Here is a 25,724-nt window from a genome sequence, read left to right on the forward strand (position 1 = left end):
GAGCCCCCTGAGTCCCCAGGGGACCAAGGCACAAGTCCCTTCCCCATGGCGGGGGCTCCCTGCAGCCAAGTGCCACCCCAGTTCATGGCCATCATGAGGTCAACAACATTCAGGTGCTTTGAGTCTCTTCTGCCTGAGCACACATCCCTGCCCACACACACCTGCTCTGGGGTTCAGCTCAGCCAGGGAACAGCCAGGACACGGGGGACTTGAGGAGACCAGGACATGAGAACTGAGCAAAGGGCAGGACAGGGCAGGGCCACGGCGTCGCCCAGACCCACTGTCACCCACCTCCAGGAACTGGGCGCTGACTTTGAACTCGGGCACCGGCACGCCCTGACTCTGCGCCGCCCGCTTGCGCTCCTCGATGCCGCTGAAGAGGTGGCCGATGGCTCGCGGGATGATGCCCTGCTCGTCCTCGGAGATGTTCATGTCGAAGCCGGTGCCCATGGTGTATGTCTTGCCCGCACCAGTCTGCAGAGGCAGCGAGGGGGTAACTGGCTGGGCCCTCCAGGCTCAGAGCACTGCACCCCACACCTCCCCCTGCCACCCCAGGCTCCCCAAATGCTTCTGCTGAGCCCCTCTGATCCCCAGCATGCTCCCAGCCCTGCGTCCCCGTCCTCCGACCCAAGGACACCACCTGCCCCAGCTCCCACCCAGCCTAGAGACAACTCTGTCACCTCCACAAGGTTCATACACCTCCTGCCTTCCCGAATCTCTGCAGGTACCATCTCAGCATCTCCAGAGCCCAGCGCTGCAGGAGAGCCCAGCGCTGCAGGAGAGCCCAGTGCTGCAGGAGAGCCCAGGGCCCATGCCAGAGCCCAAGAAGCTGGCAGAGCACGTACCTGGCCATACGCCAGCACGGTGGCATTGTAGCCCTCGAAGCAGCCTTCGATGAGCTTGCCCACGCACGTTGTGTAGATCTGCTCCTGCCATGTGTCCAGGTTGAAGACAAAGTCATAGGTGAAGGCCTTGTCCTTCCCCAGCAGCACCTGGGGCTCGCCAGGTGTCACCGAGGTGCAGATGTGACATCCTTCTATTTTCTCTTTGGACAGTTGGGGCCGGATTCTGCAGGAAGAGAAGCAGGCTGAGGGCAACCTCGAGGCTCATCCCGTCCTGGGGGACACAAGCCTGGCCCTGAGGGTGCGAGCGCGGCCCATGATGGAACCACGGCACCTCTGCCTGCAGTGTGGAACAAACAGCACAGGGGATGCTGCAGCTCCTGCACCCAGTGACAACCTTGATCTGTTTGTGGCTGAAATAGGAGGCTGGTGCATCCCAGCAATGCCACCAGCCACCTCTACAGCCAAGGTGACAGGCAGGGCTGGGTACCATGGCACAGGCTGGGTACCACGGCACAGGCTGGGTACCATGGCACAGACTGGGTACCATGGCACAGACTGGGTACCACGGCACAGGCTGGGTACCACGGCACAGGCTGGGTACCACGGCACAGGCTGGCCCAGTAACGACACACAGCCTGCCCTTAAAACTGCCCTTGCACCGCCAGCTGAATCCAGCCCAGCACGGCCCATACGGGGCCAGCCAGCCTCCCCACGCCTGTGCTGGCTCATTCACCCTGATGTCCCCAGCCAGCTCTGGGCTGCACGTAGGCACTGATCAATACATCAAAGCAGCCCTGACGGGGACTGCCAGGGTGCAGGCAGGCAGCCAGGATACGCTGCAGCCAGCCACGCTCGCTTGAGAGGCAGCGAGATCAAACTGCAGTTACAAAGGCTTGAAATGCAAAATGCAAAAGCATGACGAGACAGTCCCAGAGCCAAAACAACCGTCTCAACCAAACCCCCACCCAGCCCGGTGGCTGTCTCCAGCTGTGGACTCGGCGGATGGGACGGGGACAGGCGAGGCCGTGCTGGGCTCCTGGAAGCACACACAATAGACCCACCACATCCCCACCCACCGAGCTCAACCCTTCCCCGGGAAATTTGGGTATAGAACAGCAAGACCTGTGCAGGCACGGCTCTGCTTCAGCGCAGGCATGGGTGCATGTTAGAGCTGCAGCAGCTCTGGCCTTTGGTGGATGTTCTGGCTGCGGGAAGCTGGCTGGTCCCAAGGGACTCATGGAGAAAGGGGGAGCACGGAGCCAAGCGCCACGGCAAACAGCTCTCATTAGAGCTAATGACGGCGCATCTCCTCTCCCTGGGTGCTTCATAAATACAGCTATTAATTCCTGCGAAGCCGCATCGCTGGCAAGCCGGCGTAGAGACCACAGCAGACGTTTTGCGGGTTGGGGCTCTGCAGGAGCCACCGCTCCTCGCAGGGCCCAGGACGGCCAAAAGCCACCGTGTCTGGGGGGACAGGGTGGCCCAGCAGGGCGGGAGGGAGCCGGGAGCGGGGCAGCAGATGTGTGGGAACAGCTACATGCGTCCACGGGTATATTTAGCTCAGTAGCCACATCGAAAGCAGCTTCTGATGTGCTCAGCCCTAGACTTGCTCCTGTCGCCTTCCCAGGGTCACACCCTCCTCCAGGAAAATTAACCCCAGCTTTAATTACTTTTTGACCAATATAATGTGCTTCCCCCTCCCCCCACCCCAGACATGCACAGCGACAGTGTCCCTGTGGAACAGCAGAGGAACAAACTGGAACCATGGTATTCTTAGAAATTTTTCTCATCTCAAGAAAAATGAGAACAGGTGATTAACTACGTGCACATGGGTTTGGAATAGAGGATGAGCAGCAGCACCGGAGCGGTGCGCGCACATTAATTTGCCATATGGCATTTCGGGCCCCACCTCGAGATGCCCAGGGAGGAGGGAGCCGGCAGGACCACACGGGCACCACAAGCCCGGCCACCACGTCCACCTGCCCCCACTCAGTTCACTGCAAAGGGCTGGTGACAAGGGACAGAGTACCCAGGACAGAGCTGCACAGTTCCAGCCAAGTGCCCCTGCCAAGCAAACGTGGCCACCTCCCAGCCCCGGGCACCCAGCATGGAGGGTTGGGAGGCAGATGGACGCACAGACAGACAGAGGCACAGCGGGGATGACCAGTCCTTCCCCAGCCAGCAGCTCCCGCTGGGGCGATGACGGGCGGCACGGCAGGACCCTGCCTGCGCCAGCATCAGCGTCCAAACCCAGCGGCACCAGCAGCGTGTGTGCCCGGGAGAGCCTCCAGCAGCACGGGAAACAAAGGGAACCTCGGCTGGGAGCCTCTCCATGGCCATCCTTCCCTTTCCTGCCGGGCTGGCCGGCTCTGAAAGCGCCGTCTCCACGGCTGGGCTGCCAGAGAGACCGAGCATCTGGGAGGAAGGGGGAGTAGGTCCCACACCCCGAGGGGCAGGGAGCTTCGGCGCCCGGCCGGGTGTGCTCGGCAGCAAGCACAAAGCCCGAGTTGTTCAGCACCGCTGGCCTATGCCAGCGTTTGGCCAGGGTGGGGGAGCCAAGCAAGGTTGGGAGCCAAGGGCTGCACGGGCACCGCAGAGCAGCCAACTCCCATGGGCAGGGTTGGCTTGGGGACCCTCCACCTTGGGGAGAGACTTGTCCATGCCGGCATCCCAAGCTCTGCACCCAGTGGAGGGGATGGGGTTCACCACAGCGGGCACAGCCAGTGTGACCAGCATCAGCGCTGCATCCACCAGCAGAACCTGTGCATCACAGGGAGGCTGTTTCTTTGCACAAGAAGGCACAATTCAGCTGACACGAACCACTGGGTTCATGTCCTCGTGTTCCCCCACCTTCCCACCTGATGGCCTCAGTTTCCCCGCTGACGGCCTCAGTTTCCCCCCTCCCAGCCCACTGCTGTGCAACCCCAAGTGTGATGGGAGAGCCTGCCCCAGCTGCAGCAGGGAGCTCCTGTTTTTCCAATGCTGCTCAGGGAGGAAGGGTGGCTACCTGCAGACCCCTGCAAGGAGCCATTCCTTTCTGCTCCAAAGGCCGAAGCCGAGGCGGCTGCCCAGCCAGGCAGGGCTTGCTTCCCAGGGAGCCGAGCCAGACAGCAGGGGAGCCGCAGGTGGAAAAGCTCCACAGCATTTTCCCTCTCAGTGCCAGGCCCCGGAGGCTCGTAGCCACTTGCTCTTGTCCACCCTATCTCCAGAGTGGCAAGGCTGCCCGCTGTGATGCTGGCAGCTCCAGCCCCAGGGGTGGGTTTGGGGTGCTACCCCCTGCCCGCCCGTGGGCACCTCTGCCCGTGTGCGCTGGCAGAGCCCGACCAGCCACCCAGCCCGGCTGCTGGGGACGGGCCGTGCCTGCCGAGACAGACGGGCTGGGCAAGCCCAGGCAGTGCCTGCCTCCGCTCCCCGCATTTCCCACATTTACCCTGCTCCCATCCCCACTCCCTGCACCACCTGCATTCACTCTGCTCCCCACATTGCCTGCATTCACCTCGCTCCCATCCCTGCACCACCTTTGTTCACCCTGCACCCATCCCTGCTCTCCCCATTGCCCCATCCCTGCATCGCCTGTGTTCTCCCTGCTTGTGCTCACTCCAGGCTCCCCAGCATCGGAGCTGCAGGAGCATCTGTCAGACAGCCCACCTGCCACCCTTGCTACTCCCTCTGCTCCCCTCTACCCCACCCTGCCCCCCATGCTTTGCTGCTGCCCTGTCATTGCACCCAGCCGTGCAGGGCGTCATCCTGCGCTCCCCTAGGACATCCTACAGCTCAAGGACACCCCAGGCATTGCAGACCGTGGGTGGCACATGGGGCACAGTGTGGTGATGTATGGAGCACCCAACCTGGCCAAGCAGCTCCCCAGGCAGCCGGGAGCTGTCAGCATCATCAGGCTAAGATCAAAGCAAAGTGCTCCAGGTTTGCCCATATCTCCAGGCCAGCACAGCAAGCATGGACCCACCCACCCTCCCCAGCAGCTCCCCAGGCCTCAGCTCAGCATGGGCTGATCCAACAGGGGGATCTGCCCCCTTGCCTGGGAAGGGATGTCCCTGTCCTCATTGTCCCCCCAGCACAGGGTCTCAGGAGAGGGCTGGCTGCCAAGGGCTGGCTGTTTGCACCCAGGTTGCTTTGGACCCATATCAAGACAAAGTTAAGCATTTAATTACCGCGGCAGAGAAGCAGCTCCGCAATCAGAGAAAATTCAATCAGGCTCCCTGGGGACTAACCAGGTCTGGTCAGCAAATGCTCCAATTAAGAGATACAGGGAGTGACCTCCTAGGAAGGGCGAGCACAACACGGGGCAGCGCTGGGGTCTGCAGAGGCACCCACACCACGCGATCGCTGCAGAAATGGTCTCACGTTGCACCGGGGGAGGTTTAGATTGGATTTTAGGAAAAAATTATTCACAGAAAGGGTTGTCAGGCATTGGAACAGGCTGCCCAGGGCAGTGCTGGAGTCACCATGCCTGGAGGGGTTTAAAAGGCGTTTAGATGAGGTTCTCAGGGACATGGTTTAGTGCTAGAGTTAGGTTATGGTTGGACTCTATGATCCTGAGGGTCTCTTCCAACCGAAATGATTCTATGATTCTATGAAACAGCACCAAGGCAGAGGGTGCCATGGCCAGTACAGCTGGCCCAGCACCAGCAGCAAGACCTGCCCCCCGGGTACCCATCCCACCACAGCACCAGAAAACCCCGTCAGCAAACCCCGCTGCCTTGGACCCAGAACCCACCGGCTCCCAATAATCCTCCTGCTCCAGGCTTTCCCAGGCTTAGGGAAACCTTTAAATCAGGCCTTGGCAGCCGCCATGTGCTGCTCATTATGTCTGGCAGGAGCACACCAGCACTGAGCCGCACCATCTGCTCTGCACCGAGACCCACCGCGGGTCAGGGACGCAGGACGCGCTGCCTGCACGGGGACACGGCACCTGGGACACCCAGCCCCGGGCAGCAAACAGGGACCAGCAGTGCCTGCGGGAAGCACAGAATTGTGCTTCACCCAGCCTGGAGGGGAGCAGGAGTGGACTGAGTTTGGGATGTCCCTGAACTGCTCCTGCATCCCCATAAGCAACTGGCAATGCTATCAGCTCCATGCTGGACCTGCCCAGGAGAACAGGCTGGGAAACTCCACCAGGATGTTTGCAAACGACAGACTCAGGACAGTCATCCACAAAGGAGCACAGGGCCCCAAAACCCCAGGCAGGGTGGGCAGCACAAGGAAACACGCGCGTGGCAGCACATGCAACTCGACACACACCCCGGCAGGGCCCCCTGCTCCCCTCCGACCACGAAGCCACTGGCTCAGCAGCAGCATCAGCACTTACTGGAGAGCGATAGAAAACCATCATTTGCTGACTCTGGGCCTGACGGGCCATCGACCTGACCCTGCGGGGGCACAGAGATGCCACAGGTCCGACGGAGATAGATGGACATGCTCCCCCTCCCAATTCTGCATCCTGGTACTGAGGCTCCCGTTTCCTTCCAAGCCAGTGAATCACACCCACTGGGTCTCTCCCTCTCCCAGGTGCCCCTGTAAGGTCTCACATCCCATTCTGATCTCAGTACAGGGGCACCCATACTGGAGATAAGGCTTTCCCAGCACCCTGCACGCCTGCAGCCCCCTGACACGGTCTGATTGCCACTGGGAAAACAACCTGGGCAGAAGATGCTGCAGCCCCAGAGCCCACAGGGGACATCTGGAGCACCATGCCTGCAAGACAGGAGAGTGGGTGACACCAAAGAGGTGCATCTCCACCCCCACAAAAAACCAAAATCCCAAACCCTTGGCCAACAGGATGGGAGATGCTATGAAACACCCCGGAGCAAACCTCGTCGCACAGCTGGGAAGGGAATAGGCTTGTTTTCCCCTAACATCCTCTTCAGGCAGCATGAAATAATAGATGAGCAGAGACCACAGCGACATGGCTCAAGAGACCCCCCCTCCCTAAGACAGGCAGGAGCCAGGTTGGGCCTCCCAGCCCTGTAACACTGCGCCGAGGAAATGCCCTTTGCTCGGTGCTTGGAGGGCAGGGAGGAAGCAGAAACCCACCAGCACCCCAGCAGGGTGAGGAGTCCCCATGCAGTGCGTTCACCTCCTGCGGCAGAGCCGGCGGCAGCTGCCCTCACAATCCACCACACCACAAACCTGCCGGCTGTTTAACCAGCGACAGGGACTGTTTTGACAGCCTGCGGCAGGAAACAGCCTCGTGGGACCACTGGAGCCAACCCCCCAAGCAGGAACAGCAGGACAAGCACCAGCCAGGGCTGGCTCCTCAATTAGCACCGGGCTCAGCGGGGCTATCCCCTTCCCTCCCCGGGGACCGGGAGCCGTGTTCCCGGCAGCTTTGTTTAGGGCTTCATCTCCTGCGATTTTCTCCTAGCCCCAGTCTCACTGCTGGTGCAGGGAAGCTGCAGCTGGCTCTGTCCTCCGGCTTAGAGACAGCACCAGCCTCCCAAGTTCCTGAGACTTCATAGCATTACATATTTAAATCCCTTGCTGATGGGTGATGGGTGCGGGCACCGAAAGCCTCGTAAAGCTGCTTTGCTCAGAGCGATGCTGCAGGTGATGTGTGTCTGCATGGGACCGTGGGGTCCAGCCTCGCTCTCTCCTCACGCAGCACCGTCTCCATCCCCTTTCTAACATTTCCGCTGTAACAGCCAGCAAGTGTGTGACTGATTGAAGCCAGGCACAGAAAACCCCCCCGTGCCCACACACCTGGGCTCAGCACTTCCCTCCAAGAGCCCGCGGGGCCCCCCCGCAAACCACAGCCCCTGACATCTCTCTCCAGACCAGGGAGGCCAATTTAATCCTCCTCGCTGGGAGCCAAGAGCGTGCACATCCCTTTGTCACAATGGGGCTGGGAAGCCCCAAAGTGAAACCAAAGAGCAGCAGCTGGCCCAGATGGGTTCAGCAAAGCAGCAAAACACTCACAGGACATGGAGGCCTCAGCCGCCAGGGCTGAGCTGCCCTTGGCGGGAGCAAAGGATGGGGAAAGCAGCTGGGGGTGCCCACGCCAGTGTTCTGCCTGCCCAGCACCCCCAGGTTACAGCAGCCTCCTGAGATATTTCCTTCCTGAGATCAGGGCTGTTTGCCAGGGACCCTCCCAGCCCCCAGGATGGACCACTCGACCCCTCTCTGTGCTGGAGCCCTTGGGCACCATGTGCTCCAGTGTGGCACCAGCTGGGCTCACACCACCCCTCTGTCCAGATCCAAAACTGCACTGGGAAGAGCCGGTTTGATAGGGCTACAACTCCACCTCCTTGGGGACCGACCCCTGCTGGTCCCAGGGGTGTCAGATTCACAGAAACCAGCCCAGCGGGCAGAGCGGGGCTGGCCACACTGCAGCAAAGATGCCAGGACCCTGGCAGGGCTGCGAGCCCACCCGATCCCGGCATCTTTGCCTGAACGATCCCACCGAACCGAGGCCCTCCAGGGTACAGGGTGATGGGCACGTGAATCTGTCCCATCCCTCATGGCACATCCCACCGTTCTTCCCGAGGAGGAGGTGGGAGCAGCTCCCCGGGGCAGAAGACAACCAGCACCGCGCTGCCTGCGCGGAGCGCAGAGCATCACAGCAGAGTGTTTATGAGAGCAGCAGAGCGCTGGAGGTTGCAGGGTTTAAATAAACTTGAAATCCGACTCAACTTCCTTCCCCAATTTCACAAGCTCTGTTTCCTGAGTCTCTGCAGCCGGCCAGGCACGCTCGGGTGGCGCGGGCAGCTCCGGCACAGGGCTGCCCCTTGCTCTCCAATGAACTGGGCGGTTTGAGAGCGCCCTCGGTCAGCATTTCTGCAGCCAGCCCGGCTTCTCAGACCTCCCCCGGCCAAGGATTTTAATGGCCTCTGGGTCAATATACGCCATCAGCCCTTCCTGACACAGCAAAACGGGGCTGGGTTCCACCTCCTGCAACCAGCACAGCAAGTCTCGCTCCCCACGCTGCACCCCGGTGAGCTGCAGCTGCAAGCGCCGACAGCACCTGGCTGCAAGCTGGGGTGCTGCAAGCTGGGGTGCTGCTGAGGCTCAAGGGGAGGTAGGAGCCTCAAATGGATGGCTCTGCTCCTGGATGGAGGGCACAAGCTGGCTGCGTCGCAGCCACCCACTTGAAGGTCACCTTACAGAAGGAAACGGCAGTTGTTGCCTTCCCCAGCCTCTGAGGAAACCTCCCCCAGCAGCAAGGAGCGAGGGCTCGCGGGCCACCCCGCTCAGCACCATCGCGGCAGGCGGCAGCTTCCCGGCTGACACCGTTACCCTGAACCAGCCCGACCGCTGCCGCAGCCCGGCCCCATCGCTTCCTCCCCAGCAGTGGCAACCGCAACCAGCGAGCTCAGACGCGCCCGTGAAGCGACACGCCAGGCTCACTGCCGATGGGCGAGCGAAGGCAGACCCTGCCCGCAGGGAGGGTGGGAGTCGGGGCGGGGGCCAGCCCTGCCCTTGCAGATGGTGCAGGTCTGAGCTGCAGCTACAAGGTGCTGGTACGAATCAGCCTGTGGGCCAGGAGCACCCGCTGGGCCTGCATTTCCCTGTGCTGCCAGCAGCGCTGCAGCAAGTACCAGTCATTTCACCGCTGGCACGCAGGAAGCCTAAATAATGCCCCCATAGCCCAACCAGTGGCTCAGCACCTGTGTCCTTTGGACTCCCAGTGGCAACAGGATTCTCCCAACGGGAGCACGGGTACCTGTGAAGTTGACAGTGAAACACCACAGCATTTCTCCTGCCTCCTCCTGCCAGGCCAGGAGAACCAGGAAGACCTGGGGTCCCTGCATAGACAGCACAGCCCACCACCCCTGCTTCTCTGTCCCCACCCTGAGCGCTCTGTGAGGCCCAGAGACAGGTCCCAGTGCCTGTGGCACCGCTTGACGCTGGCCGGACCATCCCCATCGCACAGCTGTTTAACCTCAGCAGCACACAGCACCTTCCTCCAAAGCCCCCATCGCTTCCCAGTGTCCCCCCAGCTCTTCCCCAGGTCCCACCTCGCTCCCTCCAGCAGCACAGACAGAGAAACCCCAAAGAAGTGGAACAGCTGGCACATGTATGTTATTATAAAGGACAAATGGGGAGCTTCGATCCGTGTCTGGCCGCACCCTAGAAGCATTGAACCTCCTCCATGCTCCGATGGCCAAAGGAGGTGGGATCTGCGGGCAGGTTTGCTCGGAGGGTGGGGGATCCTGGGGGATCCTGGGGACGCCTGCAGCCCAGCTGCTCTACCAGCAGAGTGTCATGAGTGCTCACAAAGGAAAACCTCCCTCTGCTCCCAGCCCTGGGGACGAGGGGACCTATCACCAGTCTCCAGGGGCTGCTTTGGCAGAAAAGCCGGGTGGTCGGCAGGGAGAGCAACTCAGCTCTTACATGCTCGGTCCAGCCTCAGGAGCCACCTTCCTGCACAGCGCTGCGATCTGCCTGCTTTGTCTCGCGGTCTCCTTGCTCCTCCTTTGTCCTGCCGGCTCACCTTCGCCACCGCATCACCACGGCTGCAGCAAGCAGGATGCTGGCTCACTCCCCCAGGAGGAGGCAGGAGTTGGACCTCTCCCCCCTCCCCAGGTCCTCACCATGGAGACCCCAACCCCACTGCAATGCTGCATATTCAAGTCACCTCCCAGTCGTGATGCCCTCCCTGTGCATCAGACCAGCCCTGCGCCCCATCGCTGCCAGGGGCCAAGGGGATTAGAGGGGAAGAGCCCAGCAGAAATGACTCCATGGCTGCCACCCTCAGCAGCACCCACTCCATCTCCCAGGCAAAAGAGATGCTGACCTTGAGCCAGGCCTCTGTTAAAAGGCTCCATCCCAAGAGAAATGCAGGATGGAGAACGGGAAGAGTCTGGTCAGCAGGAAATCTCCACCCCCATCCACCAGCATCACTTGGTTCCCGGGTCAGTGTCCTGGCATGGATACCCCCGCCTTGGTACAGCCCAGCCCTGCCCCTGCACAGGCACCACAGCCACACCCGCACCACAGGGATGCTGTCACCTCCCTTGCAGCTCCCCTACCCTTTAAAACCAAGCCTGGCCCTGATTCTCAGCCTTTCGAATGGAGCAAGGCTCACCACTGTCTGCTCCCAGGACAGGAAGACTGGACAGGCAGGCAGCGCTGGGAGCTGTCCTGGTGCACACACACACATGCACACACACACACATGCACACACACACACATGCACACACACACAGACACGCAGCGGCACATACAGCCCCACACCCACCCTTTCTCCTTCCATTACTGACGCTGCACCCAGCATCTTTTGTGCTCTCACTGTGCCCAAGCAGGCAGGGACCAGCCAGGGCAGTGCCCTCCGCAAATCCTCCTCCGAGGACCAGCACAGCCCCCCCGCAGGCTGCCATCAGCACCCCCCGCCCCGTGCCGTTAGGGGTGCGGACAGGGGACACACGCGCTGCCCGGCCCCGAGTGAGCGCTCAGCCCCACGGCGGGACACAGGCACGCACAGCCCGCCGGGGGTCCGCTGTACCCGCGTGGGGCTGAGCCTGCCGAGCTCTGTCCCCACGGGGCCCCGGTCCTGCCCCGGCCCGGCTGCTCCGCCACACGCTGCCCGGCAGCCCAGGGCGCCCGGCGGGCTCAGCTGGTCCGGAAGCCGCGGGCTGACCCGGCGCAGGCCCGGGGAGCAGCGGGAGCCGCACGGCCGGTCCCTTCAGCTCCAGCACGGCCGGGTCCCCGCCTGCCCCCCCCGCCGGCTTTGGCGGGGCTCGTACCCCGCGTCCTCCGGGGGCTCCTTCCTCCTCTGGGGGCAGAAAGAAGCAAAACGACGCCGGTCTGCGGGACCCCAGCGGCTGTGCACAGAATACACCCAGCCTGGCACGGCGCTAACAAAGAGCCCCCCGCTTTCACCCACCCGGGGGCTCCGCAGACGATGCGTGGACGACCCCGCCGGCTGCCGCCCAGCCCAGCGCCTCCCGAGCCCCCCCGAGCCCCGCGTGAATGAGACGCCGCCGGCAGCTCCTTTATTGAGGTGCACGATCTGGAAGGCGCATTGTTCCCACTCCGGAGTCAGCACAAAGGACACCGAGATGCCGCATCGTTCCCTACCACCTAGCGGGAGGTGGGGCAGACAGGGACCCCCACCTCCCCACTCTCCAGCATCATTCCTGACACCACCGGGGGCCAAACCCACCCGCGACGCAGCCAGGAGCTGCCGAGCGGCATTAACCGGGCGTTAACCAGCTGTCCAGGTGACGGGGCCGGGGGTACCCAGTGTCGCCCCCCGGCCGCAGGGATGGGAGGGGAGGGCGGTATCGCGGGGGAGCCGATGGGGTGAGGGGGGTGGCAGCCCCGAAACGCTGCACACGGGCGGTGGGGAGGAGAGCGGCGGCTGGGGGGGGTGGGGGCGGCAAAACCCGACTCGCTGCCCCGGGGATGGGCAACCGCGACCCCCCCCCGCGCACAGGCGGCTGCAGCCCCCAGCCCACTGAGGGTCACCCCGCAGCCCGGGCCCGGCCCGCACTCACCTCACGGCCACCTTGACACAGCTGTCCGGAGCCGCCATGCCCCGCAACGGGCACCGCGACCGCGCTGCGAGAGCAGCCGGGGGGGAGGGGAGGAGAGGGGGCGGGCCCAGGTGCGGGGGGCGGGGCGAGGACACGCCCACAGCAGCGCTGCCCGCGCGCGGACACACTGAGACACGGTCACAGTGGCACACGGTGACACACTCACACACTAATGTGCACTCACACGGACACGGAGACACGCACACACGGACACGCTCACACTGACACACACACACTAACATGCACTCACACGGATAACGGAGACACGCACACACAGACACACTCACAGTGACACACACACTCTAACATACAGTCGCACACACTAACATACAGGCACATGGAGACACACACACACAGGCACGCTCACACTAACACACACACACTCAGACACACACTCATCTGGAGACTGACTCACAAACACACACATGCACACACTGACACACACACCCCTCGAGGCACACACTCACACTGACACACAGACACACACACAGGCACACACTAACATACACACACACTCACACTGACACACACACACACACTAATATACAGGCTCACATACACAGACACACGCTCACACTCTCTCACACGGACACTGACGCACACTGACATACCCACACACACACTAGTACACACACCCCCGCACACTCACAGAACCCCCCCCCCACACACTCACACACACACACTATCACCCGTCAGTCCCTGCTGCCCCCTGCCGAGCCAGCAGCCCCGCTGCTGCCTGTGCACGGCTGTACCGGGCTGCACCGGGCTGTACCGGGCTGTACTGGGCTGTACCGGGCTGTACGGGGCTGTACTGGGCTGCACCGGGCTGTACCGGGCTGTACTGGGCTGTACCAGGCTGTACCGGGCTGTACCGGGCTGTACAGGGCTGTACCGGGCTGTACGGGGCTGTACCGGGCTGTACAGGGCTGTACTGGGCTGTACAGGGCTGTACCGGGCTGTACTGGGCTGTACGGGGCTGTACTGGGCTGTACCGGGCTGTATGGGGCTGTACCGGGCTGTGCACGGCTGTACCAGGCTGTACTGGGCTGTACCAGGCTGTACCAGGCTGTGTACTGGGCTGTACCGGGCTGTACGGGGCTGTACTGGGCTGTACCGGGCTGTACTGGGCTGTACCAGGCTGTGTCCTGGGAAAGGTTGCTTTTCTGGTCTAGGACAGCCAAGACGTACCAGAACTGATGGCCGACAGGTAACGAAGTCAAAGCTGTGCCCAGTACGGAGCCCAGCACCCTCCCTCTGCTCTGGGGTCTGGGTGCCTTCACCTCAACAGCACCGTCCCTTCACCCCATCTGCTCGTGCTCGTCCTGAGGCTCCCAAGGGACCAGGGCCACGTGCCGCGTGTGCGTGGGGCTGCGTGCACTGCGGGAGCTTGCTTGGCAGCTGCTGTGGCAGGTAAGTTCCAGGGCACCTCATGCTGGTACCGCATCAAGGTGACAAGCAGGATATGGCCTGTCTCTCATCCCGCAAGGATGTGAGGAGCTGGCATTTCTCTTCCTTGGTCCCTGAGGGCCAAGTTTGCAAGGATTGGACAAGAGGAAACAGCCTCAAGTTGCACCAGGGGAGGTTTAGATTGGATATTAGGAAAAAATTCTTCACAGAAAGGGCTGTGGGGCATTGGAACAGGCTGCCCAGGGCAGTGGTGGAGTCACCATCCCTGGAGGGGTTTAAAAGGTGTTTAGATGAGGTTCTTAGGGACAAGGGTTAGTGTTAGAGTTGGGTTAGGTTGTGGCTGGAATCGATGATCCTGAGGATCTCTTCTAACTGAAATGGTTCTATGACACCTGGGTCTGGAGGGACCCTGAGCTGCCGTTTTTTCTGAGGCTGGACCCTTCCCCACCGAAGCCGCACGCAGAGAAGGGCAGTGACCGTGCCATGGCGTTCCTGGCCCCGTCTTCCTACTCCCACCCCTGTGCCAGTCACATCACAAGCCAGATCTGTCCCCCGGTTCAGCTAGAAAACAACTCAAGAAAGCCCCCCAGATGCTAGTTTGAGGAAAATCAGCCCATTAGCAAGTGCCCTTCCTCGGGAGCGGGGAGATGTGTCTGTGTGTGTGCAAGGGGGTGTAACGCCTGCCCCAGGGCAGTGAAGCAAGAGCAAGGGCTGTGCGGCTGCCCCATGACACGACATCCCTGCTGATTGCCTGCATCCCCGCGGGGAAAAGCTGTCTGCACTGCCACGGCCCCATGCAAGATGGGCTCTCTGGCGCTCAGGCTGCAGCTGGAGCTCAGCAACAGCCATTTCTCTTTTATTAAGTTAACAAATAAATGCCCTGCTGGAGAGAAGGCATGGTCTATTGATTCAGCACCTCCCCCAGGAGCCATCAGATTGCTGTATTTTAATATATATTAGGCAAGGAAGAGCCCTGTGTGGCCCAGTTTGGCTGTACTGGGAGCCCTCTGGAGCAAGATCCCAGCAAAGAGCCAGGGCAGCCACAGTGCTCGGCACCCAGACCCTGCCTGTGGCACTGAGGTCCATAGAGTGGAACCCCCGGGGAAACTCATTCGCAGAGCGGAATAACCTCAGCTGCTGCTTGGTACCCGGCAGCAGCGGACTGCGCAGGCAGCCGTGCCTGTGCCTGCCTGCTGCCCCAGCCCAAGGCACACTGCCCAAGCCACTTGTCCTGCTCCTCTCAGGCCAGGCTTGACTGCAAGCAGGAGGAACAGGCTCCACCAGAGATGTGAGGATGCTGGATCCAGCTGCTGAGGTACCAGAAGACCCCCCCGAGCTTGGCACCCTCAAAAAGGCTGGTTGAGACATGAGCTCTTGGGAGTGAGGACAGATGTCCCTCAGCATGGCACGTGAATCACTGCCAGCTCTGGTTAAGCGCAGTCTTGCATTTGCAGCCTCCCCCCCAGGCTGGGCAGCGAGCAGCTGTGGGTACAGGCTGTGCAGGCAGGGTGGCAGAGAAAGGAGGGGACAGGAGGATTCACAGGCTCACACAGCAGAAACACTTTAATGACCCATCCAGCTCTTGCACCACCTTGCTGGCACAGCGTTGTCCTATCTTGCACCAGCATCCTGGAGACTTGGCCCAAAATTTCTCCTGCAGTGGACAGAACCCACCAGGATGCCAGGCAGGGAGGGGGAGCAGCTCAGCATTGCTCCAGTGACCCCCTGCGAGCTCCTGACGGCACCGTGCCCACTAGGCTGCGTCAGCAGGCAGCTCACAGGTGAGTGGCACTGACGGCCTTTTTTGGGGAGGCTGCGCTGAGCCCTGGGGAGCCGGCTGGTGATGCGGCCGAGGTGTCCTGAGGGGCAGAGCCAGGTTTTGTGCCCTGCAGTGTTTCTCTTTCCTGTAGCAGCTCCACGGCTGCTTTCTCCACTTCGTCCATCTCCAGCTGGCTGCTGGCTGCCATCTCGTCCCTGGTCACTGCTACAAAGGATGGGTCACAGGCCAGAGACGCAAGACCTCCAGAAATCAGAGCCTGCAGTGAGGAAGAGGTCACAGCCCAGTGTGTGCTCAGTTTGTAGAAGTGTCCCTTGCTGCCCTCTGCGCTGGCACATACTTGCTGCTCACCCTCATAGCTAAGCTTTGTCTTCCGGCCTCCCAACTTGGCAAAGCATGGCACCTCTGCCAGCCTGCTTCACTGCCTGGCTGCCCTGCCTTTCCCTCTGCCAGGCTGTGCCCTTGTCTTACCTCCTGAATGAGGAAGGTGATGGCTGGGGTGGAGGATGTGCTTGGGTGAAGGCTCTCACCCTGCTGGTACCCTGAGCTGGATGGCGTTCCCGTCGCAGTGCCATCATCTCCAGGCAGCTGGGCAAGAGGAGCAAAGAGCTGCAGCCTGGGCTTGGGCAATGCCCATGGAAGGTCTCTCCCATGTCAATGTGAGGGCTGCAGGTACTGTCCCCAGCCTGGACACACACTCTCATTCTGCTGGAGCTCCTGGGTCCAGGGCACCACACTCAATGGGACCAGCAGGGCCATATGGGCAAAGAGACCAGCTCCTCCCCAGCATGGCTGTGACAGCCCTTCCCATGCTTCTGGACATCCATTTGCCCCCTTTACCTCCTGGGGGAGAGGGTGCAGTCCTGATGATGGGTGACCCTCGGGGGTGGCCCCTCGCCTCCTGCTCGGCCTCCGCCGCAGCCTCTCCATAGGTAAGGGGGGGTTGCGCTCTGGGAGGAGGGAAGTTGGAGACATCAGATGGGCACAACAGCAAGGACTCCACTGCCTCCCAGATCTGGGAATGGGTTAACTAGACTGGGGGAACCAAAGGGTTTAGGAGTTCAGGACCAACCAATGTCCCAGCACCTGACCACTGCCCCATGCTTCTCACTCACGGCTGGGAAGAAGTCCCTGTTAGTTGAAACACACACAGCTTTGTGGCCCTGCTGCCTGGAGAATAGCCAGTCCTCCCCCAGCCCGAGACACTGGCTCCATGCTCCATCACCCCAGAGGGCAAAAAGGTGGGAGAAGGGTCTGCTGGAGCTCCCCACCCAGGTCCTGCTGTGCTCGAGACTCTCAGCTGACCTCCAAGTTTCATTCCCTTCCCCCTGCCCTGGCCCTTGGGCTGGTGCAGATCCCCCAGAAGAACGATGCTCAGACTCACCCCGCACTAGACGCCTGGGTGCCGCTGGCGCCATCTTCCTCAGCACCTCGTCCTCATACTCCATCCTGCAATGGCAAGCAGGCAGGTCAGCCCAAGCAGCGACCATGTGCAGGGACCAGCTCCACCCCGGGGTGCAGCCTCCCCACCTTCTCCACCCTGGGGAATGCAGCTGGGGGGCAGACCAGGAGGGCCACCTAGGATAGATGAACAGGGCAGAAACCCCAAGAAGTAGGATTAAGAATATCCTACGTTGGTAATCCTTGTTCCTTGTACCCATGTGTGGGCAGCCTGCTGGTGGCCCCTACCTAGGCCTTGGCACTCAGTTTGGTGAGGAAGGGTGTTCCTCTGATCCCTGACACCCTGCTGTCCACCTTGAGCCTCATGGCACCGAAACGGAGTGATAGGAAGGACAAGAAGGGTGTGTAGGGGCTCGCATGCTGACACACGGAGCCACACACCAGCCCTGAAGCTCACCTGCATGTTCTGGGGACACCTCTGGGAGTGCTCGGCTGGGGCCCAGGGGCCAGCAAGAAGCGTCTGCCCTCCCTGTCCCCCCTGCCTCATGCCCCAAGGGCTGAATTTCTGCATAAAGCTCCTGTGTATATGGAGCCACTTGCATGGCCAGCGCTCGACTCCTCTGCAAGTTTGCAGGGACCTCAGTGCTGCACCTCAGTGACTCACAGACCTCACCCACCCATGAAGAGCCCCTGGGCAAGACCAAGTTCACCAGCCCTTACCCCTCCAGCCAGTCGTTGCTGTTGGCGTTGTTGATGTTGGTGTTGCCTTCCTGGGGGAAGTCATCGAGGAACACGGGGGAGTCGAGGTCCTCGCTGCCCACCTCTGTGAACTGCAGGGGCCTCTGGCTGGCCACCTGGGGCTGCAGGGGGCTGCTGGGCTCCAGGAAGCTGTCGACCTGGCCAAACAAGCCCCCTGTCCTCTGCAACCAACAGGGAGGGCATCAGAGGAGGCCTAGAGCTCTGAGCTGCTCTGGGGCCATTCCCTTGGGAGGAGACATGTAGGGGGGGCCATGGCAATAGTGGTCTCTCTGCTCATCTCTCTGTTTGGGCTTTGCAGACCACATGGTGCTGAAAGCCTCGCCGCCCAGGTGGGGAAGATGAGGCACTGAGGGGTGATGGCCATGCAGCAGCACTGGGATGCGAGCCAGCCCTGTGCCTGACAAATCCTGCCACCTCTGTGGACAGCCTGAGCTGGGGGCACCTCTTGACACAGCAGGAGGTGCAACCCTGCAACACCAAAGCTGCCTGGCCCAAAGTGAATCTCTTCCCGCACTGGTGATGACACCTGAGCTGCCTTAGCCTGGCAGGAGGTGAGAATGGGGCCCTCCAAAACAGCACATCCCAGCCAGACATATGAGCAGGGTCCTTTTACAGTGGGGAAATGGAAGCAAAGAGCAGGTTGCCCTGGATGACTCAACCAGGATGCTCAGGCACAGGAAAGAAGTCCTGATCCATCCTTGTGGTCCACGCTGGTTTTCATGGTCAGGCTCATGTCTGTGGCCTCTCCTCCAGCTGCTGGGAGCCATGCTGACCCACCACCAACACACTGGAATGGGGGCTGGGTGGGACCACCACCACCTGGGGTGCCCAGAGGGCTGCACTCACCCTGTATATCCCTTCCTCCATGGCAGCCTCCACCATTGCTCTTTCCAGCTCCTCCTCAGCAGTCAGGTCCCCAGAGATGGCCCGATGGATTTCAGGAGCAGCTTCTTCTTCAATGCTCCTCAGCCCAGCCTGATGGGGACAAGAAGGCATGGCTGGATGTGGCCTGGCCCCACCACCTGTCTCACTTTGGGCTTTGGAGAGGGAAACATGATGAAGCGTGCTCACCTGGTAAACAATACTGCAATTCTGCTACCAGGGCCAGGCCATGGGTCACCCTGCAGCTGGCTCTGTGCTTGGTGAAACAGCTTCTGGGCTACTGCTGTCCCACCAAGGGGTATGCTAAGGGCAGCCTGGTGAAGGGTCAGGCTGGTGATGCCCAAGAGGTAGCTGTGCCTTTGTCCCTGATCTGGAGACATCTGACCTGGAGCTCAGCTCTTTTCCTTGCCTTGCATCTTTGGGGCCTGGTATTTTATCTATACAAGTGATTTCCTCCCTATAACATCAGGAGAGGCTGGGTACATCCCAGCTGCTCTGGCCAGGCATGTAAATCCTCTCCCATCACACCCTGACAGCGTCCTTCAGGGCCTCTCTGACTGCAGTGGTCCAGCTCAAGATCAGCCACCTCAACCCCTCTCCACCTTACGTTGCACTGGGCAATGAGAGAGGACACAGAAAGTACCAGGCACACAGAACTACCTGCAACACTGCTAAGGTGAGGCAACGGAGAAAGCCCTGGGAATGGAGAAGAGTAGGTGGGTAAGGGCCTAGACAAGCAGCATTTGGCCCAGACATTGGTCTGTGATGCAGGTCTCCAGGTCTTAAAACCACTTGGTGAGGCATCAGATCCTGCTGAGCCCTCTCTGTGCTCAAGTCATCCAGACAGAGTCAAAAATCTCCTTTGCCACCTGCACTCTGGAGACTAAGACCACCCCCAGTGGTGGGATGCTCGTGGCACTGGTTCGCTTGGGGCCGCATCACTTCCAGAGTCTGAGGCACAGAGGTCCCCGTGTGTCACGGCAGCTCTGTCTCTCTAAGTCACCCTTGACTTTCCTGAGCTGGGTGAAGCCTCTTCCCTTATCTGCAGGGCTCCCCAGCACACCCTGCTTGCCCAGGGAGGGTCATCCCTCCAACACAACCCACACGCTACCAACCTGGATCTCCACAGGGTTCTTCTTGGGCCGGTACCCGTAATACTCCTCCTGGCGCTTCATGAACTTCCTGAAATGCTCTTGGATGAGGAAAGTAGCATAGAATTTGCCCACCGTCACCTCATCATCTGGAGGGAGGAAACCAACCTGACCATACTGCTTATCTCAAGGTCCCGAGTTGTCGGAGCAGCTGAGACCCCAAGCAGGTGTCACTGTGCCCCTCTGGGAAGCACCACCAGGTGACATACCTCCGATAGGTGGGATGACCTGGTCCAAAAGCTTCATACTCGTTCGCTTCCAGATTTTTTTGATAATGGCTCTGAGCTCCTCGTTGGCCTGTTCAAAGTTGCCTGTGAGAAAAGCAAGCAGGACAGAGCAGTTCATTCCCAGGGCAATGTGAACATGAGTGAAGACAAAGCACTTTAAAACCTGGCCAGACCCCTCCAGGGTGTGACAGCTCCTCTCCAGCCTTCCTACACAGCAAAAATGAGTGTTGTAAGAATGGGGCTTTGATTTTAGCAAAAACGCTTTAACTATAGAGTAAGTGAGACCTAGAAAATGGGGGAAGCGTTACTACCACTCTGTTCTGGTGATCAGCTACAGATTTCGACTTCCCCTTTGGTGCTCTCACAGGCTGTAGAGTTCAGTGCCACCACCGCCCAGCCTCACTCCTCGCAGAGCCCACCGCCCCAGCCACAGAGCTGCTCCTGTGACAGTGCCTGACCCACGGGCACAGAAACAGGCTGATGGGGCATCTCCCCAGAGCAGGGCTTTGCAAACCATGCTGCTGGCAAAGGGGGTGAAAACAACTCCTGCCCAGCACAGCTAAGTTAAAAGAGGCTCCATCCCCTTCCACTCCACTCTGAGATTATAAACGCACAGGGAAACACAAAACTGGAGCAGGTGGTGCTATGCTGGGGCAGGGGAAGGTCAGCCTACACTCAGCAGTGCAGGAAGGGAAGATGGTGGCTGTGCATGGTGACAAGGAAGGGAACCGGGCCAGAGCTGCTCCTGAGCTGTTCAGGGTGAAGTTACACAGCTGGGGTATCATTGGTTCACTCTTGAGGGCTGCAACACATGTGCCTGCAACTAATAATGTCCTCCAGGCTTGGCCTGAGCAGTCACATGCATGTGCCCATAGTCTCTGGTCCAATGGCATAATTAATGGCATGAAGCCGAGGGCTGCAACAGAGGGTGTGCCCTGAGGTCCCCAGACAGAGCAGGGCAATGGTGTGTAACCAGCACGAGGAGAGGCCCATCAGGCCGCAGGGGCAGACAGGAGCATCACTTACCTTCTGTCTTGATCTTGAGGGCTGTCCTCACCAGCGCAAAGAGGGTTGCGTTGAAGGTGACGGTGCCGTCACTGTTCAGGGGCATGTTCATGCACACCAGACGCTGCACAGCAAACAACAACGGTGAGCCCAGGCTGGCAGCTCCCCGCAAACACACGGCCTGTCCTGGCCAGAGGATGGTCACGCTGGCCGGGGAGAGGCTCTGCTGGGGCGCTGAGCTGCCGGCCAGGGAGCCTCCCAGCTCTGCCCCGGCTCGCAGGACTCTGCGCCACCGCTGGGCAGCGACATCCCTCATTACACCCGCCAGCTAAACCAGAGCACGCTGTGGGGAGAGCCAGGTCAGATCTGTGGGAATAACCCAGTCTGTGGGGCACCGGTGCCATGGGAGAAAAACATAGAATCATAGAATCATCTGGGTCAGAAAAGACCTTTAAGATCATCAAGTCCAACCGTTAACTCTACACTGCCAATTTCACCTCTAACCCATGTCCCTGAGAACCTCATCTCCGACTGTCCAGCCCTCCAGGGATGGTGACTCCAGCACTGCCCTGGGCAGCCTGTTCCAATGCCCCACAGCCCTTTGGGGAAGAAATTGTTCCCCAGATCCAACCTCAACCTCCCCTGGCGCAACTTGAGGTCGTTTCCTCTGCTCCTGGCGCTTGTTCCTGGGGAGCAGAGCCCGACCCCCCTGGCTCCAAGCTCCTTTCAGGCCGTTCAGAGATCAGAAGGTCTCCCCTCAGCTCCTGTTCTCCAGCTGAACAACCAGCCAGCAGAGACACAGCCCTGCTCTCAGGGAGGTGGGAGTCATTCTGCACCGTGCTCCACGTTCCAAAAAGTGTCCCAGTCTGCCGTGAGGGATCTGGGGATCAAACCTCCTCATGAGTCTGCCCAAGACCCAGGTTTACAAGCGAGCCTGATACAAGCCCTGGATTTGGGTAGAACGAGCTAAGCCATGAAAAGTGTATGCATGCCTACAGAGCCGGTGTTTCCAACTCCCTCAGTGTTACTTGCCCTTGTAAATGAACCTCTACAGCCCAGTTGACGTGGCTGGGTCCCCAGGCCCAGCATTGCCCTCCTGCACCAGATGCAGATGTGGGGCACATCTGTGTGGCTTGGGGGTCCCCCTGCCCTGAGGGCTCCAGGCGGGGCAGAGGCCAGCCCTCCAGTGCCATCCAGAGCAGAGGTGAGCACAGCCAAGTCCTTAACTTCAGGACCCTGAAACACATCAGCTCCATGCGGGTTAACAGCTCCTTGCTCCCAGAACACCCCCCTCCATTAAACACCAGAGGTCAGAGCTTGTGTATAAACCATGACACTGGGAAGCTGGCTGGACTGTGACCCTCAGCCTCCCTGGGGAGGGTGCAGAAACCGCTTGGGGAAGGTGTCCCTGTGCCCACACACCCTGCCACCCCCTCGGCTTTTACCTTACAAGCTACACGGTGTGGGCAGAACTTCCCGAAGCCCAGGGGAGGCTGGATACGTCTCAGCAGAGTCACTACATCCAAGTGTTTGATCCTGCCTCTGTGGAGGCAACAAACTGCATCAGCAGCGCGGTGACAGACGTAGGGGACAGTGGTTCGCGCAGGGGCTGGGTGGGTTCATCCTTGTGGCCTTCCCTGTGCTCTGGGCAAATCCCTACACTTCCCTGTGCTCCTCCTGGGGAAAGCAGCTGCTCCCCGCGGCACCGGGCAGCAGATAAGGGTGTGCAGTGGCACGGGAAGAGCTGGGAGAATCAACAGGGCTGGATGAAGAGGCTACTGGAAGTCTTGTGTCCCCAGACATCCTGATGGCTGCATCAGCTCTGGAACACACCAGCAAGACCACATCCACCTCCAAGACGCTGGGATCTAACTCTTAGACAGTGCCACAGCTCGCACTGCCACGCGTGTCTCAGGGCAGCCCACCCAGCTCCCCATGGACTATTCCCCTCCGTGCCACTCACCCCCTGTCACTCACTTGGCCTCGGGGTCGTACTCAGCCCAGATCCTTTTAAACTCGTCCAGGTGATGGGGCCCAAGGATGGACCAGTCGCGTGTGAGGTAGTCAAAGTTGTCCATGATGACGGCCACAAAGAGGTTGATGATCTGAGGGCAGAGGAGTGGGTGTGAACGGTGCTGGCTAGGGCAGGGCCAAGCACCTGGCAGGTTCCCGGGCAGAGGGGCAGTGACAGCTCTCACAGCCGGCAGCACAGAGCAGGGCAGTGCTGCTCTGGGAAAACACAAGCAGACGTGCTCAGGAGAGGGACCTTGGGTTCCCCTAAGCCAGGGATGCTGTGGGTCACCCTCTGCAGGGATGGGCCTCCTGAGCACAAGGAGAGCATGTGAAAGGCTGCAGCAGGCACAGGGCAGCTCTTCCCTCCCCACCTTTGCAAGAGCCAGCACAGGCACATCTGGACGGCAGCACATGGTGCTAGGGAAAGGAACTTAATGGGGGATCGTGGGCCCTGCAGGAGCGCGGTGCCAGGTTTACAGCATGGCTGGGTGGATGGGCATGGGAAGAGGGCACTGTGGGCTCAGCCCCACAAGATGCAAAACTAACACAACACCGGGGGCTGCCCAGGGCCAGGACGGGGGTGCCAAAGGGAGCCCTGTGGGAGTCGTCATACCAGGAAAGCACAGAGCATGTAGAAGCTGATGAAGTAGAAGTAGGCGAAGCCTGTGCCGCAGGTGTACTCCTCCCCCTCGGCGAAGTCTGACTCGGGGTCGCACAGTTTGCCGTAGCTGCAGCCCAGCAGGATCTCCTGCCAGGCCTCTCCTGTCGCACACCTGCAGAGGGGACGGCTGCTGGTCCCTGCCTGTCCTGCGGCCAGCCCGGCGCACAGGGCGGGAGCGGCAGAGCACCGGGCTTGCTCTGCTGGTGTGGGGAGTCTGCTACTGAAAGCCCCCCCGTGCAGTGTCTGGGACCAAGGAAAGCTCAGCTCTTGCTTCCCCTTGAGTTTCCTCACAATTCACAAACTAAACTCCAGTTTGGAAAGGAAACATGCAGAATAGAAACCCCAAAGTGCTCTCTGTTCCTGCAGCTCAGCCACACCAGACAAACCGACAGCCACCCCTGAAATGTCTCCATTGCTGCAAGACGTTTTTCTCCATGGCAAAAAACAATCAGCTACAGAAATGCTGGTCTCCCTCACTCCCAGCTGCTGGGCTCACACGCTGACTCTGAGCCCAGTCCCCTTCTGGAGCCGCTCACTCGCCAAGACTGACCTGAAGAGCAGCAGCACAGCTTGTGGAAAGGTTTGGAAGTTGTTGTTTCGGTTGATCTGGGTTCCGTCCACCATGGCGATCTTCCCAAACATCTGTAAAACACACTGTCAGATCCCCAGCACCCTTTCTCTCAGCTGCTGACCACCTTCCCCCTGCGGTTCTCTTCCTTCTTCTTTACTTGGCCTTCAGCATCCTCAAAAGTGGCTGAGATGGGGCTGTGCGTGCTCTGGGGCTCATGAGCTCCTTGGACATTCCTGTCTATGCTGAAAATGCCCCTTGTCTATGCTGCGTTTCACCTGGGTCAAGAAGACAAGGTCTTATGAACCAGGGCACAAGCACTGGTAACTGTGTGTCTAGGTTGTGCTCTGGAAGTGTTGTTTGTCGTGTGCCTCAGTTGCCCGAGCTGCAGCCTGGGGACGGGACGAGGCTGCTGGGGCTGTAAGCATCTTGCAGACCAGGGTAAAACAGTCCCATCACATGCAAAGTCACAGGGAGTACCTGGCAGAGGACCTAGACCCTCTCTGTCCCAGCTCCCCAGATGCTGTCAGGCTCAGGGCATCTGTTCAAGACCAAATCCCACCCCTGTGTTTCTCACCTGCATCCCGATCACAGCATAGATGAAAAAAAGCATCACAATCAGCAGGGCTACGTAGGGCAGAGCCTGTGACAAAAGGAACATGGCTTGTGTGAGACACCAACCCAGCATCAAGGCAACCCAGGGACAGGAGACAGGGTCTGGAGCTACCACGTGAGGCCAACAACCAGGGGAAACAGCTTTATCTCTGCCTGTTCCTCTAACCACTCTCCCACCAGCCCTGCTCTCTAGTTTTTATGCATGGGAGGCTTACGCCAACCCCCAAAGGAGCAGCGCATCTCTGCAGCTGTGACAAAGGCTGAGCACAGCCCAGGGATGTCCATGGCTCAGGCGCTGTGTCCTGAGGTGCTGCAGCATGTCCTTGAGCTGCCCACGTGGTGCAGAGCCTGGCCTTGCTGGGACCGGGTGATGTGCCTGGGCAGGCCCTGCCCACTTGCTCAGCCCAGTGGTGTCTCAGGCTCTGACACATAGTGGTATCAATCAGGGAGAACCCCCCATCTTCTCACCCATCTGGGCAACGTTCTCCTACACAACACAAGCCTCTGGTCAAATGTGAGGCCAGCAGCCTGCCAGCGCTGGAGCTTTCCTGCTCTGCCCGGTGAGGACAGGCTGCTCACCCAGGCAGCCTGAGGATCCGAGCATGCTGCCAGCCCAGGGCACGTGTTTGCCAGGGAGGAGAACACTGTTCCTCACCTGGAAGGACTTGATGAAAGTCCACAGGAGGGTTCTGACACCTTCCCCCCGGCTCAGCAGCTTCACCAGCCGCATCACTCGGAACAGTCGGAAGAAAGTGATGGAGACGCGGGAGTTGTCATCGGAGTCCTGCGGGCAGAGCACAACACCTGGAGGGCAGCAGGTGCTGACGCATCCAGGCAGACAAAGGGAGATCTAGGTTCTGGGGGAAAAGGGTAATGAGATTCCACACCCCCCAGGCACTAGTCATGGTCCCCACAGCCCTT

The 25,724-nt window shown here is 60.2% G+C and overlaps 2 protein-coding genes across 2 annotated transcripts in view; both read right to left on the reverse strand.

The window, feature by feature from the left end:
* The window catches only part of KIF21B (kinesin family member 21B), a gene marked incomplete at its 5' end in the record, with an annotated part of 35,153 nt that extends 22,817 nt beyond the window's left edge, over positions 1 to 12,336 (reverse strand). Inside the window, 5 exons of the mRNA XM_082069125.1 lie at positions 292 to 474; positions 846 to 1,068; positions 11,546 to 11,574; positions 11,686 to 11,875; positions 12,299 to 12,336. Coding sequence (XP_081925251.1) covers positions 292 to 474; positions 846 to 1,068; positions 11,546 to 11,574; positions 11,686 to 11,875; positions 12,299 to 12,336 — 663 coding nt within the window. The remainder of the gene's footprint in view (positions 1 to 291; positions 475 to 845; positions 1,069 to 11,545; positions 11,575 to 11,685; positions 11,876 to 12,298) is intronic.
* A 2,953-nt stretch (positions 12,337 to 15,289) lies between these two features.
* Positions 15,290 to 25,724, reverse strand: part of CACNA1S (calcium voltage-gated channel subunit alpha1 S) — a 38,240-nt gene continuing 27,805 nt past the window's right edge. Inside the window, exons 30-44 of the mRNA XM_082069078.1 lie at positions 25,459 to 25,587; positions 24,766 to 24,831; positions 24,171 to 24,262; positions 23,573 to 23,732; positions 22,924 to 23,051; positions 22,392 to 22,488; positions 20,968 to 21,070; positions 19,924 to 20,025; positions 19,679 to 19,803; positions 18,528 to 18,656; positions 17,643 to 17,842; positions 16,906 to 16,970; positions 16,362 to 16,471; positions 15,993 to 16,109; positions 15,290 to 15,780 (exon numbers count right to left, since the gene is read on the reverse strand). Coding sequence (XP_081925204.1) covers positions 15,520 to 15,780; positions 15,993 to 16,109; positions 16,362 to 16,471; positions 16,906 to 16,970; positions 17,643 to 17,842; positions 18,528 to 18,656; positions 19,679 to 19,803; positions 19,924 to 20,025; positions 20,968 to 21,070; positions 22,392 to 22,488; positions 22,924 to 23,051; positions 23,573 to 23,732; positions 24,171 to 24,262; positions 24,766 to 24,831; positions 25,459 to 25,587 — 1,884 coding nt within the window. The 3' untranslated portion in view covers positions 15,290 to 15,519. The remainder of the gene's footprint in view (positions 15,781 to 15,992; positions 16,110 to 16,361; positions 16,472 to 16,905; positions 16,971 to 17,642; positions 17,843 to 18,527; positions 18,657 to 19,678; positions 19,804 to 19,923; positions 20,026 to 20,967; positions 21,071 to 22,391; positions 22,489 to 22,923; positions 23,052 to 23,572; positions 23,733 to 24,170; positions 24,263 to 24,765; positions 24,832 to 25,458; positions 25,588 to 25,724) is intronic.

Source organism: Streptopelia decaocto (assembly GCF_964273445.1).
Source record: "Streptopelia decaocto genome assembly, chromosome: 19".
In the NCBI taxonomy this organism is placed as follows: Eukaryota; Metazoa; Chordata; class Aves; order Columbiformes; family Columbidae; genus Streptopelia; species Streptopelia decaocto.